General features: G+C 34.7%; 3 protein-coding genes across 23 annotated transcripts in view; all 3 read right to left on the bottom strand.

The window, feature by feature from the left end:
• rimbp2a (RIMS binding protein 2a) overlaps positions 1 to 679 on the bottom strand; it is an 81,721-nt gene extending 81,042 nt beyond the window's left edge. For all 4 annotated transcript variants that reach the window (XM_073935135.1, XM_073935134.1, XM_073935136.1 and 1 more), the window contains exons 1-2: positions 524 to 679; positions 321 to 379 (exon numbers count right to left, since the gene is read on the bottom strand). The gene's annotated coding sequence lies outside the window, so the exon portion shown is untranslated. The remainder of the gene's footprint in view (positions 1 to 320; positions 380 to 523) is intronic.
• A 1,949-nt stretch (positions 680 to 2,628) lies between these two features.
• dnai1.1 (dynein, axonemal, intermediate chain 1, paralog 1) lies at positions 2,629 to 14,389 on the bottom strand. Of its 16 annotated transcripts, none has more exons than XM_073935187.1 (18): positions 13,940 to 14,070; positions 13,100 to 13,123; positions 12,918 to 12,998; positions 12,657 to 12,833; positions 12,462 to 12,524; positions 11,760 to 11,819; positions 11,514 to 11,594; positions 10,546 to 10,633; positions 10,323 to 10,440; positions 10,193 to 10,236; positions 8,746 to 8,993; positions 8,343 to 8,432; positions 8,179 to 8,260; positions 7,006 to 7,082; positions 6,227 to 6,372; positions 4,595 to 4,694; positions 3,787 to 3,969; positions 2,629 to 2,978 (listed from the first exon to the last, which is right to left on the bottom strand). In XM_073935187.1, the coding sequence occupies exons 3-18, from the start codon at positions 12,933 to 12,935 to the stop codon at positions 2,898 to 2,900; spliced, it is 1,656 nt and encodes a 551-aa protein (XP_073791288.1). In that variant the 5' UTR covers positions 12,936 to 12,998; positions 13,100 to 13,123; positions 13,940 to 14,070; the 3' UTR covers positions 2,629 to 2,897. The 16 variants fall into 16 exon arrangements, 15 of the variants coding, with proteins under 15 accessions (XP_073791288.1, XP_073791281.1, XP_073791289.1 ...); XM_073935180.1 differs by having other exon boundaries at positions 13,867 to 14,013; XM_073935188.1 differs by having other exon boundaries at positions 8,857 to 8,993; positions 13,867 to 14,013.
• A 1,154-nt stretch (positions 14,390 to 15,543) lies between these two features.
• The window catches only part of wdr5 (WD repeat domain 5), a 17,413-nt gene continuing 13,020 nt past the window's right edge, over positions 15,544 to 19,936 (bottom strand). For 2 of the 3 annotated variants that reach the window (XM_073934420.1, XM_073934419.1), the window contains exons 13-15: positions 19,854 to 19,928; positions 19,656 to 19,743; positions 15,544 to 17,064 (exon numbers count right to left, since the gene is read on the bottom strand). In XM_073934420.1, coding sequence (XP_073790521.1) covers positions 16,964 to 17,064; positions 19,656 to 19,743; positions 19,854 to 19,928 — 264 coding nt within the window. In that variant the 3' untranslated portion in view covers positions 15,544 to 16,963. 3 annotated transcript variants of the gene reach the window in all.

Genomic DNA, 19,936 nt, shown 5'->3' with positions numbered 1-19,936 from the left:
TGATGTACTGTACAATTACATGAACCCATTTTTTTTAAAATGTCTTCTATACATTCAAGTGTGTTATTAGGGAATTTTAAACATCTGTAGAAACATCTGCAGTGAATTAAAACATTTTGTTTTTGTCAAACAAGTCAATTTTAGAGCTTTAATTTGTAATTAGTAAACAAATCTAAAAATAAAATGAACTTTAATTAAATATTTTGAAATAAATCACAAAACAAAGTACAAAACATGTATTGACATGAAAAAAAAAACATATAAAAATACTGCACATACACACGTTCACACACAGAGAGTTGAATTTTCCCCTTCCTTACCTTTGATGTTGACTGTTCTTTTCGTCTTTTATTGAGGTCTTTCTGACAGCAGCTCAACTCTGAGGAAAACAGTGTTCTGTTACATTCTGTTACAGGTACAGGAAGGTCGAGTGCAAGTGAGACCTTGACATTTCCTCCAAGGTGTAACAAGGTGTGAATGTGAGAAGGTGCCAGAGATGACAGAGAAAGAGAGAGAGATATACCGCCTGTTCTCCATGTTGTGCTCCTATGCTGAAAGATGTAGAATAAGCCTGCTTCTTGTAACACATGCAGCAGAGACAGCTAGTATGTGCGTCTAAATCTTCTTCTCCTCCTGCCGCTCCCACAAGTCACTGCTTGCTGAGTGACCATATGGCAGACTGAAGATGGACAGAGATGAATCAAAAATTAGAAATGAACTTAGACAAAGAATATATACTGCAGGTATTGTATTGTGTTTGTTTACAGCATTGTATATTAGGTATTTGGTTTGTTTGTACTGTAGATAGTTATTGCAAGTATGGAGTTTAATAAACAGCTAGGATGTAATGAAGCTGGTGTGAGTCAAGTGTACAGTGGATCTATATTTAGAAACAACAGACCTGTTCCTGCTTAGCTGTTCTTCCTCTGTCAGGACTGGAGAGCTATTAATATCACTATTTGGGTGTGGGACGATACTAAATTTATTTGAACACCTCACCTCCTCCTGAGATTAGGCACTAAACCATTCCATTTTGAGCTTTTTTGCAATGAATTGTTGTCAATTATTCAATTGTTTGTAAATGTTTGTGGAAGGCAGGACTTTTACCATTTTACCAGGAGTTTTACTATTAACAGGCAAGTGAAATATTGCATGTGTGGTTATGGTCAAAATTACTGGCCCTTACCCTTGGTAAATACAAGCAAAGAATGAATATAAATATGTTGTGTTTATTCATATTATCTTTTATTTAAAATAAAAAACACAAAAGTTTTACTTTTTTAACAAAAAATAAAAATTATAAACGATGCAAATTTATTTTCAGAGCCTTCTTTGCTCATAATTATCAAAGGTGCCAATAATTTTGACCATAACTTTTGTGTCTAACACATACATGTATGCTTTAAATTTTTAATGAAGTGAAAGTTAAAAGTGTCCTTTTTTCTCTGTCATGACATATTTGAACGGTCCTTAGATTAGAAAGAAAATGTAGGATGGTGCATGACTTCATACCTTGGAAACCAAATGGATTGTTGGAAGATGGGTCTTGATAACACAATGAAAAAAGATTGACGAATAGACGAAGGCAGAGAAGATAGCCCCTCCTGAAAGGTATTCCATGTGCCTAGAAGTGAAGAAAAGTCATTTCGAGGGGGGAGAGGTTACGATATGTGATTAAAGACATCGTCTATAACAAGCACTACTATATAAAGTTGAAGTCAGAATTATAAGCCCCCTTTGATTTTTATATATATATATATATATATATATATATATATATATATATATATATATATATATATATATATATATATATATATATATATCCCAAATTATGTTTAACAGAGCAAGGAAATTTTCACAGTATCTGATAATATTTTTTCGTCTGGAGAAAGTCTTATTTGTTTAATTTCGGCTAGAAAAAAAGCAGTCTTTAATTTTTTAAAAAACATTTTAAGGTCAAAATTATTAGCCCCTTTAAGCTATATTTTTTTCGAAAGTCTACAGAACGAATTATCATATACAATAACTTACCTAATTACCAAAACATGCCTAGTTAACATAATTAACCTAGTTAACTCTTTAAAAGTCACTTTAAGCTATATAGAAGTGTCTTGAAAAATATCTAGTCAAATAATATTTACTGTCATCATGGCAAAGATTAAATAAATCAGTTATTAGAAAGGAGTTATTAAAACTATTATGTTTATAAATATGTTGAAAAAAGCTTCTCTCCTTTAAACAGAAATTGGGAAAAAAATAAACAGGGGAGCTAATAATTCAGTGGGCTAATAATTCTGACTTTAACTGAAAAAAATAAAGCGGTAATTACATTTTAATTTCATTGTGACAGTAATAGCTCTCATGTTAAATGCAGTATATAAAGCAAATTACTTTACCTGTGAACAGAGTTACCTCTTCAGTCACAGTGTTGTAATTCAAATAAATTATGAACAATGAACAATACAAAAAAACAGAAAGAATGCCTTGTACGGTTTGTAATGTAGAGTCATAGAGTATAAGAGTGACTTTGTGATGTAATTAGATCCAGTGTTAAATTAATATTTAAACCTATACCTACCTGTTTGTTCAGATAGCAGGGATGGAAACAAAACACATCAATTATGTGCATTTACCCACATTTATTAACGACGCAAACTTTTAGAAACTATATAAATGAAACAACAAAAGTTCAAAAACAAAAAAGGAAAAAAAAGTTTTATAATCTCACAAATTAAGATTTGTAAAAGTCAGTAGGTGTTTCATAAAATATGTAACACATATTTAATAAATACATATTATAACACACAAACATTACGAAGCTTAACTTTTTTATTTACTTTTTTTTATTCAGTGTATTTGTATTTCCAGTATTCCTGGCCTTCCTGCACCCTAGTCTATCTCATCAAAATCAACAGTTTCTCCATTTTTGCAATTTCCACTTCCGCTCCAGTAGATGGCTCCTTGCCCTTCTCCTCCTGTGAAGCCAAAGAGACGAAAAAAGTAGAGGTGAGAGGACTGACCACCCTGTGAGCTCTGTTAAGATACTCAAGGATACTGCTATCCAGAATCCATAGAATCCAGATCCTCACTAAGGAAGGTTAAATAAATAAATATAATAAATTAAATAATTAAACGCAGTATGTAACATATTAGTAATTGCAACAGTATTGATCAATTAAGGTAGGACACTATAGAAAAAAAGGACTACAATGCATAGAATTCCTGCAAAATACACTTTTAAGTGTTCCCTTTTGTCATCCATTAAGCATTTGTGTATGAGTACAAACCCTTTTGATTTTTATAGCAAATTTTATGGCTAAATTGTGTTCCTGACCGGACGCGCCCCAGCACAAACCTATCGCGTGGATCGAGCACGCCGTTGTTATTATTAGGAGGAAAATAAATATATTTATGCTTTTTTAGAGTCAAACACTTTGGACAACGCTTGAACAAAGTTTAAGACCTCATAAAAACGTGATTAAGACTTTTTAAGGGCCTTAATTTTCTCATAATTGATTTATCAACTTTTAATACTTTAAAATGTATGCAAATTTGCATAATGAATTTATAAGTGAATAACCATACATTTAACAAAACAATCCCTCAGTTGCATAAACATAAATATACCATTAGAAAACTTAATAAATTTAGCAAATCTTAATGTAATCAATCAACTAGGTAGTATGTCAAAAACTATTAATGATTTTATAACCCTGTTCACCTGCAGTATTTTGCCTTTAAGCATGCCAATAAATAATATTTGTATATATCTGCATCTGTAACCTTGGGGTTCTTGCGGAGGTTGGGTGAGAGCTTGAGGCTGATGACAAGGCCACGGTCATTGCCTACGATGATGATGGGATGGACAGGGTTGAATTCAATGCATGTGAGGTGTCTCTTAGTAGAAACTACTCGTTGCTGGCAGAGAGCTTCAAATCTGTTGATGCTGAGGTCAAACACGTGAACCTGAGAGACAAACAGTGAAGGAGCTTTATTCTTAATCATCAATCTGTGTTGCATGAGTTTACAATGTGATGTTTTCACTGTTAGGTGACAATAGTATAAGTACTGCCCCAGAACATTCAATCGATCGATCTCTTTAATAGAATCTGAACGCAGCCTTTATAATGCAAGCTGAAACTAATATCAAACCCAATGCATTCAATGGAGCTAGTGACTGGAATGGAGCTGTGGGGTTAGGGGTGGGGTTAGGTGAGCCCATTAAAAAACATTGCATGCAGCACAGATTGCAACTGCACCAGGTCTGTATCCAGACCCCTCTCAATCAATAAGTCAATGTACATACAGTCCAAAAAATAAACACACCAGAAAATATATTTTCTAATCAAATGCAAATATATCTTCTTATTAAACAGAAAGTATTACTTCTCTACCATAGATTTTTTAAGTATACATATTTCACTGGACTATTAATAAAGTCTCATGAATCCACAGTTGTGTAAAAAAGACCAAAGGTCAAGATCATGATTATAACTTTTAGTTGAAAATTATAAAATTTGTCTTTGAAAATAAACAAATGAATAAAAATCTTTAAAGGTTTGTCTTAGAGGAAGGTTTGGTGACAGTTTACCTTTCCATCAGCAGTGACTGCAGCAAAAACAGTTGAAGAATATGGAGCCCAGGCCACATCCATAACTGAAGATTTCAGGTCAAAAGTGAACACTGGAGAGCTTTGAGATAAATAAACAAATTTATTTACATAGAAATCTCTTTACAGTAACATTTGAACAATCACTTTGAAAGAGCAGGATATTTAACAATAATGCAAACTTTTAAATCCTGCCCCTTAAACTTCCATAGTATGTGATTTAGTGTAAAAAAATTGTGCTAGATTTTACAAGCTGAAATCTCAACTGTTGTTTGCATGGTATTATTACAAACTACACTGTTAACGTCTATTATATAAACACACTTCTGATAAACCTACACAGGGCTCGAAATTTATCTTTTGCTTGGTAGCGCTGGTGGTCCTAACTTTAAAAATTTAGGAGCACCAGCCAAAATTTAGGTGCACCAACCAATAATGAGCCCAGTTACTACAAGTTTTATATTAACAGTTTTATAGAATCTGAAATCAACACTAATCAAAACTAACAAACTAAAAAAAATCTGCATGCCCCACCAACCCTGCACGCACTGCTTGACATAAATTAAACTTAATAATAACTATGCTGTTCTCACAGGTGGGGTCTGATATCACACAGATGCTATTTATTTATTTATTAAGACTTGCTATTTTTTGCACATGTCATCTTAATAGCAATAACGATTTTTTCATGAGCTGCAATATTAGTTTAAAGTCAGTGAATGCAAGGCCTTTAGAAATGGTGTATGTGATGTATGTGAGTCCATTTATTAAAGATTACACAACATTACAGTGTATGCAGTGCTTTATTTTACATATAGCTGCCACTTGCAATCCTGACAGCATCATAAAAATTAAATGAAAGATTAAACAGCACCTTCCATGTTTAAAATGTGTAGATGGGCAAACGCTGTTACCTGCAAACTCCATCCCACAGGCTTTACAGTGAATGCTATAGTCATTTTCATAGTGGACTTTAACCCAATGGAAGTCGTTTATCCACTCTTCGTATAAAATGTAGATGGTAGATTAATTCATGATTTGTAACTTTAGGTGGTTTTTAAAACAAAATCTGCCCGTGTTGTTTTCATTCTCTCTTTACCAATTTACATTTTCGTGGTTGTAGCTTCCTGTCATCAGAAAGCAGAAGGCATAGAATGAGAGATTGACAGCTGATGTAAACCAGCCTAGAGCAGTGGGGAAATCAGAAGAGCTTGGTGGCGGGGCAAGCATTGCAGACTTTGTTTACTGCAGAAAGATGACATGACAACTGTTTTAAATCATTCCTGAGCATTGCGCTTGGAGTGTCAGGTGCAAAGATGCATTCTGCGTGAATGTGTTCTAAATCCAAACATGCGGTGAACATTTTGCAGTGAAAACCTTTCACACGTACTATGCAATACAAAATTTTAAGGTCCCAAATACATTTTGAGGTTGCATAGATAAAATTTCAGGCACATATGCGTTCAAAACGGTCGCAATTTCGAGCCCTGCCACAATTCAAAATCTGTGCCAGTTGAGCAAACTTGAATAGACAACAAGCACAGGAGCTCTCTGCTGGCAGTAGCGATCACATCACTAAGACATGCTCATTTTTTAAGGATGAGAAAGACATACTCAGTTGTTTCATCCCAGATGTTTACCCTCCAGTCCATGCCACAAGTGATGAAAACTTTAGGATTGAAGGGATTCCACCTCACACAACTAACCATCCTAAAATGGGCCTCATAGGTCTTTATAAACCGAGTGTAGTGTGTGGAGCCCTGCGAAACACAAACACACATTACTGGTTAAATATTCAAATACTATTATATAGACCGCTTAATTCTCCACTAGTGTTTCTAAAACTTTGCAGAGGCATTAATGGCAGGGTCTACAAAGTAATCCACTCCATTTTCATGTCTTAAAGTACATGTGAAAGCAAAATTTACATGGTTTATATATTTTTTTAGAAGAACAATTAATCCAAACAAGTTAATTGACTGAAAAAAGCTTTAAAACCAATGTCATACACAATGTGGTACACAGTAACAAAACTACTTGTGGTCTGTCAAAATGAATAGTTTGAACGCTAGTAAACCCCTGGCTGGCAGAATTAGAAAGGGAAATAAACTCTCTGTGCTCCTGGGATAGCAGTGCAAAAACAGACAGTAAATAAAACACATCGCCTCTGTTTGATGACAAGGATATTATATAAACAGAGACAGCAACAGCAGACACAACAAGATCCCACTGCCAGATTCAGACAGAGAATAATGTGATGACTCAAGACTGGAGATCTTCAGACAGCAGGATGTTCACAAGGCATATGACCTGCCTAACATATGCTTTAAAAAATGTTTGCTTCATTGATTGACCTTGATGGAAGTGATATTGGCGGTGTAAGCATGGCTGACCTTGTGAATCTTTCCAGCTTCAGTGCCAACAAGAAAATGGTAGGGCTTTTGTTTATGGAAGTCCAAAGTCAATCCAGCTAGAAACAGGGAGACAACTCTTAAGAGGATATAACACATTAATGAATGCAGAAATCTACACCTTGAACACATTCAATCAATTTCAAAGTTTAGCACTGTTCACAACTAGTACAATTAATATAAAGATAACAATAAAGACGTTTTAAAAATCGCCCTGATTGTAATACAGCAGAGTACTGATCACAGCTGTGATATTGTTGCAATCACATTACATTTTTTTTTTGGTTTTCAGCTATTAAGTGATAAAGCACTGACAGCCAGGCAGAATCTATTGAAATGTATTGAAAGCTCACATAATTTAAAGTTATAGACAGCAGTGTGGAGATGCTCAATCTTTGATGTTAGATTTTCTTTTCCTTTTATTTTTAAGACAATGACTATATAAACCTAAATTATATATATTATACTATGTAAATTGTAGCTATGAAAGCCAGGCTAGCAAACTGAAATATAAAAATAAAGGTTCCTAAATGTCCAGTATAGTTTCGGCATCTGAGTATTGCCTCCTTTGAAAATGTTGGCGAACAGGATTTTGTGTTAATTTTATTCCACTATATTGGCTGTAATACATAGATTTCGAGTTTGATTAGACAGATAACACGAGCTGGATTCACTGCTCAGATGCACTAGAAGTAAAGGATGCTGAGGACATCAGCTGGTTACAAAAGTGATGCAAAAATGTAATGCAAAAAAGCTAAAAATAAAAAGATTGTTATTATATGGTTTATATAGAACAAATATAGTTATTGTTGTATTTATAGTTATCGACCTTGGTGTGAATGAACCTTAACTGTTGATTTGTTGATCAATTGGAACTGATGAGAACTACAGTCTGAAATTCAATCTCAGACAGTTTAAAATTTTAATTTTGTTAGGGTGAAATGTATGTATTATTCAATCTGTACAGGTGAAATGAAGAATTGAATAATAGAAATATAAAAGCTGACGACTGATGTGCAGGCTAGTGGCAATAACACTGATACTCTCTCAATATTACTGAATTATTGTACATTTCTGTATCTGTTGATGCATTTCCTGATATTGTGAGTAAAGTCACTGCTAAACTATGAAAGGCAAAGCTAAAGAGGTTCATACCTGTGACAATGACATTGTTAAGGTCATCAGGAACTTTGTCCATTGGTGGGAGCTTGATGATATTGGTGGAGAATAGCTCATACTGAAATCCAAATGACTGGGATCAATAAACCTTACTGTAATGATTTGCTTTACATTCAAAACATAAATATTTACTTGTGTACCTTTCCCAGAGTCCAAGACACCACTCGTCCATCAGCGGACACAGAGAAGAAAGTGTGATTGCCATATAAATCGTCCTCCCACCATTTCACCTGTAACAAAGAAAAAGAAACACAAAATCTATATCCTTCCGGAACTTCTAGAAGTCAAATCCAAATAAATATACAACTATTCAAAAGTCTGATGGGGAAAGATATTTAAAAAAAAAAAAAAAAAAAAAAAAATATATATATATATATATATATATATATATATATATATATATATATATATATATATATATATATATATATATATATATATGTATATATATATATATATATATATATATATATATATATATATATATATATATATATATATATAGTTTTAATGACAACTCCATTATCTCATCCTTATCCATACCTGCCATACAGTGCCTGAGTGTTTGCCAGAACTGGCCATGCTGTTATAAATGGGCTGATCACCCTTTGCCATCAGGTTGTACACACACACATTGCCATTGAATAAACCCACCGCCACCAGGTGGGACTTTTGCTCATGGATGTCCACACACATTACGCCTGAGTCTGTGTTAAAGAGGAATTCTGGGTGATTGTTGTTTCTCCAAGTGTAGAAGAGAAGCATGCCACACTCCAGTTCAGTAAATTTATCTACACCGGAAAGATAGGATTTCAGACTCATTTAGTTTACATATGAATCTATGTACCCTTCCAGTGCCCTTCAATAATATTGGCACTCTTAAATATGAGCAAAAAAGGCTGGGGAAAATTTGTATTTTTTAAAATTGTCTTTATTATTAAACTTTTGAATCTTTTGCCCAGAATATACTATATAAAACAAATAAACCTAAAGGCACATAAAAAAGCCATTTAGAATAATTTGTTCTGATATAGGTGACCTCATGTTTTTCCTGTTGGAGACTTTCTGACTTCAAGACAAAGCTAATATCTGCAATTGTTCAGTTGTGTATTTTTCCCACTCAAACGATTCTCCATAACATGCATTAGTAACAATAAACAAAGATCTTCTACCAGGCTGAATCATAACGCTTCCAGTTGACTGGAATTTTCTTAGTTATTACCCTGACAGCGGCAATTTGCATTTTCAGGTTTTTTTTCTCTCTATATTTCAAATTTTACATTGTCATAAATGTGTGAGTTTGCCCCATGCATTAGCTTATATTTATACCACTATATTTTTTATAGTTAATCTCTTAGTCACACAGTTGTACCAAAAAAAAAATATATATGTGATTCTTTTAAATATTTTTCTCATAAGAATTCATAATGATGCCTATAATGTGGCACACATATATTCATTCATTAGATGATTTTCTTTTCCGCTTAGTCCCTTTATTAATCCGGGACCTCCACAGCGGAATGAACCGCCAACTTATCCAGCACGTTTTTATGCAGCGGATGCCCTTCCAGCTGCAACCCATCTCTGGGAAACATCCACACACACTTATTCACACACACACACTCCCACACTACGGACAATTTAGCCTACCCAATTCACCTGTACCGCATGTCTTTGGACTGTGGGGGAAACCGGAGCACCCGGAGGAAACGCGAACGTAGGGAGAACATGCAAACTCCTCACAGAAATGCCAACTGACCCAGCCGAGGCTCAAACCAGCAACCCAGCGACCTTCTTGCTGTGAGGCGACAGCACTACCAACTGCGCCACTGCGTCACCCTACATATATTTATAATAATACATTGTTGGTTCTTAATCAGAGCAGTTTTTTTTGTGTCTTAATTCATTTGTTCATACTTTGAGCAAAAGAATAAAAGGTAAAAAATTTTAAACTTTTTTCACAGCCATATTTGTAAAAATAGTGACTTACGTGACCCAAGACCAACAGCAAACAAATCATTGTATTTTTTGTTCCTAGAAACAAACAGACACAAATAATCACTGCAGAGACTTTTTTTTTTACTTAAACTCTAAATAACATCATTTAGTGTGAGATTTACCAGCAGAGGGCGCTCACAGGAAGACTTTTGACTTTATTATACTGAAACTCCCACAGTGGGAGAAGAGTCCCCTTGTCTCCTCGAAATTCATCCGCTTCGTCTTCAAAGTGCTTGAAATCTGAGGTTTGGGTTAAAAAAAAAAGTGTTTAAATTTGATAATTCATTTAATGTAATCAAAAATAAATGGTGTAGGGGTGAAAAGAAACTGTATTTTTATAATTACCTGCAATTATGTCTCCATTTATATTTTCATTCACCGCATATTCAAGAAGCTTGGCCGCTGTAGATAACATGGCCAGGTCATGATCAGACTATAAACAAACGAGGAGATTTTTTTCAGGCACTTTATGTAGGTTAGGTGTTAATAATAATATAAATCTCCTCTTCAGCAGCACCTTAACAAACCAAATCTTACAATTTTATTCTTTTCTACACTACAAGTCAAATGTATTTATAATGTAATAAAACATTTGTAAAAATAAGCTATTATTTTGACCATTCTTTTTATCAAAGATTCATAAAAGTAAAATGTATCACAGTGAGTAATGATGAGTGTGAGTAATAATGGCGAAAATTCTGCTTTTAATCACAGCAATAAATTCTATTTGAAACTACATTCAATAAGAAAAAAGATATTCAAAATCATAATAATATTTCACAATTTCACTGCATTTCTCATCCAATAAATGCAGCCGTGGTAAGCAGAAGCAGCTTCTTTTTTCAAACAGCGGTTCGCAAACTGTTTTCATCAAGTACCACCTCAGAAAATAATTGTCTCTTCAAGTACCACCATAATGACTAGTATTGAAGTCATATTAAGATTATTTATCATTGTCAGCCACTTTAAATACTATAAATAGTTTGAACATTAACACTGCACTGTGCTTACAGGTAAAAAAAAAATCTAATAAAAGGTTGTTTAAATTCAAACGTGCTTTTAACAGTTAATTAAAAATGGCACTTTTTAAAAAAAGTAAAAAGAAAACTGCCGTACTTAAAATGTAAAGTATCATCATATAGTAGCCTATTCACAGCATTATTCTACCAAAAATTGAGTTTTTATTTCTGGCTATTTGCTGTATTTTCTGAATATTGGAATTATGAGAACAATAAAAAAAATAATCTTATCTGTAAAATGCTATGACCTTAAAATGTAAAAACAAAATTACAGCTTTATCTATTGTTACTCACTTTGTCAGTGAAGTCACGCAGAAGTGAAAGATTCCCATGCACCCCTTCTGCTCCCTCAGCTATTTCATTTTCTTTCTCATCCTACAGGACAAAGCAATCACTTTTAACAGCATAACTATGAAAAAAGTAGATTGTTTTAACTGCCCAATAAATGAACTTTTGATATATTGAGATATATATCATTTTCTTGATCAATATGAGATGTACTCTATGTACTGTGTCAGATCATATTGGTTGTCTAATCACCTTCTTTGTACTGCTCGTCCGCTTCTGAAGCTCTTCTTGGTAGAAATCATAGATCTCCCACTGAGAAAGAGCAAACTAACATTTATCTAATTTGCTGCAGATAGTAATTTAAAACTCTTCAAAGGGTTTGTTCACACGAAAAATTAAATTCTGTTATTAATTAGTTCCCTATAATGTTGTTAAAATCCCATGAGAGCTTCGTTAATCTGCTGAACACAAACAAAGATATTTTTGATAAACTCTTAGAGCTCCTTCATCCTCCATAGACAGCAACTCTCCAGAGATGTTGAAAGTTCAGAAAAGAAACCAAAAACTTTGTTCAACTGTAATCATTAAACACCAATAAAACTGTAAAAATTACTATTGCCTCAGGTCAGGATGCACATTTACTACGAGAGATGTGAGTATTGTCATTAGAGTCAGCATATACCACGTAATAGTCATATTATCCATAGTAAACAAGCACATGAAACGCTTTGACAACGTTTGTTGGACTTCTTGACACTGTTGCTGTCTATGGAGGATGAAAGCGCTTTTTAATTTTGTAAATCTTAATTTAATATACTTGTGTTCCAAAGATGGATGAAGGTCTCAGAAGGTTGGAATGACATGAAGGGGACAGGAGTAGTTAATAACAGAAATTAATTTTTTAGTGAACTAACCCTTTAAATTAATTTAGCAAATAAAAAGATAATTTCTCACCTGATTGGCTGTAGCTGAATAGTTTACTAAAAGAGGTTGAGACTCAGTTTGACACGCCACTTCCTACAAAAACATAATTTCAGAATTTCATGTTTTTGTGGCACAAATCTTCTTCTAAGCCCATCACCTTACTGGCTTAGTTGTACATATATAACAGATGAAAGTCAGATGAATGTTTCCTTAAGGCAGTCTCACCCTTGGAGGGTTTATGGTTGTCTGAGTGGCTGTGGTGATGCAGCTGAAGAGGGTTTTGCTTTTCCTGCCAACTTCTTTTTCTGCACACAGTATCTGACCTTCCTCTGAATCTTTGTGGACCAGACTGCCCTCTATTTCAATATCAGGCTCATCTGCAACTGGCTTAAAACAGCATTCCTGAGCAGATTTTAGTGATTCATCAGATGATTTTAATTATCAAGATAAAGGAACAATTGATATTGTGATATTGTAGTAATTTACCTTAAAACTGAATCTCATAAGACTACTGGTTGCTGCATTTAGTCGAGCTCTTCTTAGTACGACTGTCTTTTCACTCAAATTCTTTTAAACACAAAAACATAAAATATATACAAACAATCCAACATAACTATAAGACATTATGTATGCATAGTCAGTCCACAGGTTCGCTCCAGGTTACGCACAGATTCATTCTGCGGCTGTTTCTCCTCAAAACAAAACAGACAAAAACAAAACAAGACATTTTAAAAGTACATTTATAGAGATACATAACAACATTCATTTCTGACTAAAGAGAATACAAAAGCTATGTATATTTTTGAATCTCCATTTATTTCAAGTATGGTAGGTGTCTTCATTTTAAGAACAAATAGTGAAATAACAGGTTTGAAAAGATCTAACACAAAAGTTTCAACGCACACAAAATTATTAATAGCTTTCTGATAATTATGGAAACTATCTTTCTATAAGCTAAAATATCTTAATTTAATAACAATTGATAACGTTAATTTACAGTAAACAGACCCACAGTTGACACATTTTCATTTTTTGAACAACTCTACATGAACAAATAACGACTTAAACATATCGTCCCCAGTGGTTAACAATGGGCTAAAATATCGAACAATATTGCACTAATATTAGATTTTCAGTAAGTTAACAAAAACAGAACCAAAATTAGACACGAGCTTCTAAGTAAAACATCTGGTAGCCTAGCCTAAATTCAGCTTTTAATTCCGAGAAACATTTAAAGAAAATAAACAGTAAGTAAATAAGTAAATAGTAATTCTGAGTAAATAATTTTTAAGGCAAAGCATAATAGCAATAAGCTAACGTTAGCCTAATTCATCGCATTGCTCCCGTTCAAAAACGCTTGATAACTTGAGCTTAATAATATACAGACAGTTCTATACGAAATATTTTTCACACATATTAATCTATAATAACTTACAGACATTTTTCTTATTGGTTATTTCGGTTCTTATCTGTTGTTAGGACGGAGGGTTTTGAAACGGAAAACGCACTTAAAATGTCTCCTCTCTCTGACACTGCTAACGGTCATTCACGAGTGTTTATTGTCATGGCAACAAAATGTTATAACAATCAATCAAACGCATTTGTTGGGCACTGCTTCACCAAGATTACCGGGTAGTATGAATCAAGGTAACCTTAGGCTTTTTCTGCGATACGAAAAGATAATGGAAGTTTTAACACATGTCTTAAAGACCGCTACACTCTTAAAAACAGGTTATCAATCAATTTTAGATGAAGAGTCAAAAGTTTCTAGATTATGTTCTTCACACTAGGAAAACATTGTTCGCCAATTTATTAATTAGTTAGGTTCTTTTAAGAACCAAAATGAGCATGACTGGGGTTTTGGGGCTGCATCTTCAAAATAACATAAAATCATCATACTAGAGAAAATGAGCAAAAAGCTTTGAAATGGACCGTAAGGGGTTGTCCAACTTGTCTCTGACAATTGGGGCGTATTTAATGAGTGAGGTACACAGCCTACAATAAATACCTAGAAGTTTCTGTAAATTAATAATGACATTTTCTAGCATATTTTATAAGATAAAGGTCAAACAAATATAAATTTACCTTAATTAGTACATCTGTGGTGACGCAGTGGCACAGTGGGTAGCCCTCTCACCTCACAGCAAGAAGGTCGCTGGTTCGAGCCTCGGCTGAATCAGTTGGCATTTCTCTGCGGTGTTTGCACATAGAACGTTCCATGTTTACGTGGGTAACCTCCGGGTGATCCGGTTTCCCCCACAAGACATGCGGTATAGGTGAATTCGTTAAGCTAAATTGTCCGAAGTGACAATTCAGTTTCCCAGTGATGGAGATTCAAAGGGCATCTGCTGCGTAAAACATATGCTGGATAAGTTGGCGGTTCATTCCGCTCTGGCGACCCCATATTAATAAAAGGACAAGTCAAAAAGAAAATATATGAATGAATGAATAGTACATCTGTGCAAATGTGTCCCCCTTACCCCTTATCTTCTAGATCAGTCCATCAATCAAATCAGATGAAAAGTTAGTGTTAAAAACAAATCGTTTATTCATTATTTCTAGTTGGGAATTCATTTTTAGTAAACAAATCTTTTAAAATGTAGAGATTGTGTTAAGATAAACATGTGAAAGCAAGTGATAAGACAACTAAGTAAATAAATAAATACAAAGTGTACATAACACTGTAGGACTTCCAGGTCTCGAGGCTTGAATTGTTTAGGGCCCCAAATGACTAAATCCAGTAATGGTCCTGGAGGGCCGGTGTCTTGGAGACTTTAGCTCCAACCCAAATCAAACACACCTGAACGGGGTCATCAAGTTTTTACTAAATATACTAGCATGTGCGTTGAAGCAAGTTGGAGCTAATTTCAGCAGGACACCAACCCTACAGGATCATGCTTGGACACCCCTGGACCAGATAATTTGAGGGATCCTGCGTTTCTTTATGGAAGAATGGCCTCTTTCCAAATTTTCCCAAACTCGTCAAGCATTAAAGAAAAGTCTGAGCTTTTATCTTGGAAAGTGACTACTGAATTAAGGGGTACCAATAATTGTCTCCAACATGTATCGAATGAAAACTATTTTTCTAAATGCACGGATGATGTTGCACTGACACAGGTAAAAAAATCTTTATTGAGTCACAGGTCATGTCCAAAGTGACTAAATGCAATACAGATACAATTCCTCATGCGGCCCTTGTCATCACTGCAGTGCACCGGAAATCCAACCAAAAACAAAAGACCAGAGTCCAAATGCAGAAGATGGGTTTATGCCAAACCATCATCCACATCAAGCAGGAAAAACAAAACACGCTCGAAGGACTATCAGCTACTTGAGACGGTTAATAAGACCACAGAACAGAGGTAAACGTACTGAACAGAGAAGCTGCAAGTATGTACAAAGTGTGTCAGGTACAGAAAACATCTCAAGGCTCTAAATACATCGAGACTGCTTTTGGTCACAAGATATAGGATTATGGCATATTCAGTTCCCAGCAACACTCCTCCTTGCATAAGTTAATTAAAACTGGATATTTCCTTTATCATATTGTTCAGTAATAATTTTTTTTCTTCCATTAAACCAATATTTTCACTGAACGCTCTGACCGAACTGCTACTCCATCCCGATGTATTGTACAGTTTTATTTTTCAAAAGCACCAAAACTTATATAAACAGGTGTTACAGGTAAATACAAGTGTAGCAATAAAGTGTACTTTTGGCATACATTATGTGTGTATCTGCGAAAAGCCTTTATAACGAAAGAGTAGTTTTATTGTTAGCACTGCCTAGACCACATTGAGCCACTGAAAGCCACTGAAAACCATAAACAACTAGCTTAGCAACTATTACACAAATGAATGGTTTTAATTGCTGCTTTGTCATCTGCAATTGTGCGCTGTACAGAAATGAACATGAAATAGTGAATGTTCAAAACATTTAGATAACATTTCATACATGGGAGGTTTGATTTGACATCAGTACACGTCAAGGTAAGTCTTTGAGGCGTTCACAGCAGTTTGAGAGACATGTTTTCAGCCAAATAATGGAGTGAAGCTGCAAATCGCTCCTAGAAATGCAGGCATTGAAATGTAATACTTCAAACATTTCTGTTAAAATGGCCACTTAAAATGTGCCCAAGGCGTTCTGCTGGCTTCAGAAAGTGTGCAAACAACTGATAGAGACACAAGTGTCTTTTCTACAAAACTTACAGAAATAAAAAGACACGAACACACTTTTTGTCCTAATAGGTTTGTGGAGTTTAAAACAAAGCTGCCTAAATTTACAGACTGGTTTAATGTTTTGCTGGACGCTTAAACTGGTGAAAAAGCTGTCGGCAAGGCAGAGGGAAAGTGATAGTTTTAGTGCACAGAGAGGGCACCGTGTTAGGACAGGGTGTGTTGGGGAAGGGCGCTTTCATCAGTCTTCTTGCCTAGCATGACTTCTCAAATGAAAAACGAGTCTCTCCCCCCCACCAAATGAATAGTACAAAATTAAAAAAAGAACAAAATATTAAAGTAAATTACGCTTCAGGCTTAGCAGTCGCTTTTCCAAAGTTTGATGGTTTTGTCGTTTTCTAGTGCTGCTGATGCAATGATGTTTTCTGTGGGGTGACAAGCGGTTGAGATCACCACATCTGCAAACAACAAAACATACCCATTAATATATATACAGCTGTGAAAAAACATCACTCGAAAATTTCTCGATTTATTGGATTTTTATTAGATATATAATTGAAATCCAATAAATCTACATAAGCAAAATAAGTACTTAGACCCAATCCTATTTTTGTACCCCTTCCCCTTGGCCCCCTGAAATAAAGTGTGAAGAGAAAGGGCTTCAAAATTTACCCCTAAGAAATGGGACGGCACTACAGCACCTGTACACATCATCATATGTCGTCGCGATCTCATGCTTCAATCGTGACTGCTGTAATGATTCTAGTTGCTTTATTTTTTTGGTATTTATCTTCAGGAAATCACTGAAGGTATATATTATGTTATCATAACGATCTAATGTGGCAATAAAATCGTAACAGTACTGTGCATTTACACCCTGGCCATGTTCATCAATGTAAACACACCAAAAACAACATTAACATTATAGCAGACACTGTAAAACGGTCATTCCTAGCCACTAGACTCTTCTGACAGGGTATTCGAGTGTCAGAATGTTGTGGGACTGCTATACAGGAGTTATTATAGATAGCGAAATTTAGCGTTTTTTATTTTAGCTTTTAAAAAAAAGAGAGAGAAAAAAAACACAGTTATGAATATATTAAAACCTGTGCTTGTTTGTTGTAAAAGTTAAAAATAACGACAATAAATTACTAATACTAATTTGTGGATCTCTTTACTTCCGGGTGCAGCTATACTGCCGTTGTGGCTGGTGTATTCTGGGAAATTTTCTTCCCCTTAGTTTCGAGTTTGGTCCTAAAAAAAATTTCCATTCGAAGGGGCATCTACCCCTTGCCCTTATCCCTATGCCTTCAAGCTAAAGAGACTTGAGTAATAGAAAGGGCTAAAGGGTAGAATTGGACCTTAAAGTTAAAGGTTCATGAAACACCAAAACACATTTTTTGTTATGTTGACAGTCATATATGTGTTCTAATAAACACTATAGACACATATTTCACAAAAAAAAAGTGATGGTTGTTTTTGCTTTATTTTAAGCAAATTTGTTTTCTCAGATTTGAAACTAATTTTTGAAGCTACGTCATGGCAATTAGATCCTTATGTGTAATCCAGCATGGAGAGTGGATGTCTGTACTGGCAAATACATCCGAGTCCGAATGTGCAGCATTAATTCATGAGAAAGACTTGGTTCAAACCAATTAGCGCGCTCTATTGTGAATGAGGTGCAACTTAATTAATATGCACGATAGCTTCGAAGACTGTTTTTACCTAATAGAATGTTCAGACTGCAGAGAGACACCACGTTGTGTTGCCAAAAAAATGGAAAAACAAGAATTGTTTGGAGACATGGGTTGTCAGTGCTTTTTTTTAGAAATGTGCTGCAACAAAGGTTTTGTTTCAATTTCGTGCTATGAGAGTGCAGCTGGACTCACTTGTGGTTTACAATTCATGCGACAGAAATATATTTGTAAGGAACATTTTTTACCTGAAAGCTTTTCGCATAAGGAAATGGGGAAATCTGGATTTGCCACTTGTATCCTTTTAAAAAAGATGCGGCTCCAGTTGGTGTTGATTGTCTTGTCTCTACAGATTTGTACTCTTTCAGTTTTTAGAGACATACCTTAGTCAAAATGATTTAGTTACTAAGTTTACAGTTAGTTAATATCAATAGAATATTACAGACTGAAAGATCCGATGTAAATGCTGCTCTCCGAATGTAAACACCACAATCAAACTATTACCGTCATATAGAATTTTTGCCGCATTTTGCGACAGGATAGCAAGCGCTGATTTTCACAGAGGCAAAACAAAAAAAGACGCAGGGGAGAAAGACAGTGACTATGTTTACATGGACATCAGTAATCAAATTATTAGCCAAATTAATAATTTTCAACTTTAACTGCAGTTTGGCAATTTTACTTTCATTCAGGAACATTTCATGCATGCCTCCTGTGACAAATACTGGATGCAAGGAACTGCTGGAAAAGTGTAATTTTAAATGGAATGTTATCTAGTGAATTTGACACATGAATGACGCAAGTAAACTCAAATATTCACGCACCATTTATTCGCTCATGCCGCATCTGGTGTGAACTAGGGTTGTGCGATTAATCTAAATTGAATCGCGATTTTAAACGTTACAATTAGCTAAGTCGCAAGAAGCTGCGATATGAAATATATATGTATTATCTAATTTCCCCCGCCCAGAACTTGACTACTACTTCACAATTAGATATTTTCCCCAAATCGCACACAGCATGGTGAACACAGTGTGAGCACAGCATTATAGCAATCCGGCAATACACGTTTAAACCATTTCGATCTCTACATATGTGCTGCATTTGGATTAAATTGAATTATGTTGTAGTTACATTTAACATTGGTCAATTAAAAACTACAAAAAAAAAAAATCTAAAATGAAAATCGTGAATCATTTAAACAAACCTTTTTTGACATTATTGCACATCAATAAAAATATCACTCAAACACAACAAATTTGTAACGTAGCACTGCTTACCTGGAACTATTAGCAGGAAGTGCATTAAGCTCTAGGTAAAAATGCTTTGCTAACATCCACTGAACTTGCTCTTACCTGTGTGGCCCTGTAGTTTCTGTACAATCTCCTTGGTCTGAAGGTTCCAGATATAGACCATGTTATCTTCTGAGCCGGAGACAATCCACTAAAAATAAAGAGCAAGCCTTTATCACCATTTCAGTTCACATGCTCATGTCGAAAAGTTTTAGCATGTCAAGAGAGGCAATGGATTAGAAAAGTGTAAAGCCAACAAACCTTTCCACCAGTGACAGAGAAATTAGCAAATATGCAGTACTTCTCGTTTTTATGACCGGTGTAAGTTTTCAGACACTAAAAAA

Source organism: Danio rerio, chromosome 21 (genome assembly GCF_049306965.1).
Source record: "Danio rerio strain Tuebingen ecotype United States chromosome 21, GRCz12tu, whole genome shotgun sequence".
Taxonomy (NCBI): Eukaryota; Metazoa; Chordata; class Actinopteri; order Cypriniformes; family Danionidae; genus Danio; species Danio rerio.
Note: the sequence above shows the minus strand (reverse complement) of the source record. Positions and strands in the feature narration are given on the sequence as shown.